The 2545-nt window shown below is 39.1% G+C and overlaps 1 protein-coding gene across 1 annotated transcript in view; it reads left to right on the top strand.

Annotated features, from left to right (window-relative positions):
• Positions 1-544: 544 nt before the first annotated feature.
• Positions 545-2545, top strand: part of LOC104966608 (dynein heavy chain 6, axonemal-like) — a 12528-nt gene continuing 10527 nt past the window's right edge. Inside the window, exons 1-2 of the mRNA XM_010795795.1 lie at positions 545-700; positions 1434-1685. Coding sequence (XP_010794097.1) covers positions 1491-1685 — 195 coding nt within the window. The 5' untranslated portion in view covers positions 545-700; positions 1434-1490. The remainder of the gene's footprint in view (positions 701-1433; positions 1686-2545) is intronic.

Below are 2545 nucleotides of genomic sequence, written 5' to 3' on the forward strand. Positions count from 1 at the left end.
TGGACTGATAATACAACCAAATATACAACAACAGCTTCATCAATTTCAAAATCATTTTCATTTGTATGCATTTTAAGATTTCATAACGAATTAAAAAAATAACAATACACAAATCAAAAAAGAGAAAACAAACAAACAAAAAAAGGTATATATACAGTATATATGATAAAGCTAAGAAATACATCATTAAAACTCAAACCTACATTCATTGTCACAACTTACCACATTAGTTATGTTTTGTGTAATCTTTATCACACCTATTTTTCACATCTTGTATCAAAGACTTTAACTCATTCTCATAGTTATTTTTTCTATTCTATACATTTAATTTACCAGATTCTTCCATTCCGAAGGAATTCAGTTTTTATGTTTTTACCAGTTTTACCTGTATATCTTTTTGCTACTCAAGGAATAAGTAACAATCGTTCTTATTGATTTGCTTTGACCAGAGGAGGACCATTACTATGTTTTGCCTTCTATTCACCGCATTCTCTTCAGCATTTCAAAGTGACTTTTCCAAAAGTAAAACACATTTTCTCTGCTGCAGGTCATCAACGAGGTAGTTACCCAGCTGGCTAAGAAGAAGCTGGACGCTGTCATCGCCGAAGCTTGTAAAGCCCAGTATAAACTGGAGTGCACCCCCTCCACCACAGAGGAGTTAGCCGAGTCCCTCATAACCCTGGACGAAATACAGGAAAGGGTGAGACGAACATTAAAAGCAGGTTTCTTTTTAAACCAAAAGTGTTTTTAACAAACCCAAAATAGGTAAGTCATTTATTAGGTGTCAACCGCTTCCCTCGCAGCACAAAAACAGTTCCTTACAGCTCCATCAGTAATTGGCCACATCAGCAAGGCCCAGGGCCCCCACTGACACAGACTTTTGACCCCTCCCAAAGACACTATGGGTTACATACTTGTGCTTTAAGTGAGCCATTCCTCTTCCAAAACACTGAAAACCTTGTCAATTATATTGTATGTTTCTGCATTTGTTTAAATGACTTTTAATTAATTTAAATTCTTCTTCTTCTTCTTATTATTATTATTGTTGTTGTTGTTGTTGTTATTCATTTTTTCACCTTAACGTGTAGTTACCTGTTTCATTATTTGACTTATACTGCCTGTAAATAATTTATATAATATGGAATATATTTATACACAATACAATAATTTACATTCATATAATTATTTGTGTTACTTCTTATTAAATATGTATATACTTATATACATAAGTGCATGTTTTATTTATTGTAACTTACAAGTTAACATTTCATTGAATTTTTTACATTTTAAGATTTCGTTTTTAATGTTTTAATTCATGTAATAGTTTGATATTTGCTCCTTTTTACAACCTAATTCCTCTTATTGTGTTTACATGAATGCACCATCATTAAGTAAACCTACTTCTCTACACTTCCCTTTGTCCCTCTCACCAGATCACGGTGCTAGAAGAAGAGCAGGAGACGGTGTGTCAGCTGTACAATCTGATTAACATGTACTCAGTTCCCACGCCGCCTGAGGATCTGTTTGTTTTCGCCACCTTGCAACCCACCATCAGCTCACTGCACAGCATTATCGACGGGGCCGCGCTGGAGAGGGAGGCCAGCATGGGGAAGCTGGGCAGCTCCATGCACAAGGACATAATGGAGCTGAACCGTGAGGTCACACAGGTCAAGCTGAAGGCACAGGTACGTGGAGAGCTTTCAGAAAGGTGCAGGGATGATATCTGTGTAGGTCATCATCGTGAGTGCTACTTTGACCAGAAGCAATGGGATTTTTAAACTTTGTATTAGTTTCTGTTAGTTTTGTGTTTGTTTTCTAGTTTTAGTTTGGGCCGTTTAATATAATTAGGTTGAAGAAATTGCAATAAATCTCCTTTTATTCAGTGTCACATACATTGAATAGTAAGCCCTTTATCATTATGCTATGGACAGATTACCGCCATTACACAGCACTAATATTTAAACTAGGGCTGTCAAGTTAACGCGTTAATAACGCGTTAACGCAAACAAAAATTAACGCCACTAATTATGTTAACGCGATTAACGCATGTGTATTTTTTTTCCTCGGCCGCCACATAGTTTCAGAGCACATCGAGTTTAAAATACCATCTACAAGCTGATGCTGACAGCCCCGCTCCTGCCGCCCGCTTGCGGCAGACCACACTTCCTCGCTCACCGGCAGGCACCGACTGACCATCGGGAGGACCGGGAGGGTGTGTGTATGTGTGGCGCGAGGGAGAGACCTTACGTGTATTGTTGTTGTTGTTAGCATCTGGTGCTAGCTAGCTGCGCTAACGGATATAAGGAGCTGTTTAAATGAAAACAGAGGAGCGACATTTCTCCACAACTGCGCCGAGCACTTGACTTTATGCAGGTAGCCAGACAGTGGGACATTGTGGGAAAAGTTAGCACACTCAGCACGGATAGTGCGCGCAACATGATTGCAGCATCCAGGCAGCTCCCGTTCACTCACACACACACACACACACACACACACACACACACACACACACACACACACACACACACACACACACACACACACA

Source organism: Notothenia coriiceps, unplaced genomic scaffold (assembly GCF_000735185.1).
Source record: "Notothenia coriiceps isolate Sejong01 unplaced genomic scaffold, NC01 NC01_scaffold00037246, whole genome shotgun sequence".
Taxonomy (NCBI): domain Eukaryota; kingdom Metazoa; phylum Chordata; class Actinopteri; order Perciformes; family Nototheniidae; genus Notothenia; species Notothenia coriiceps.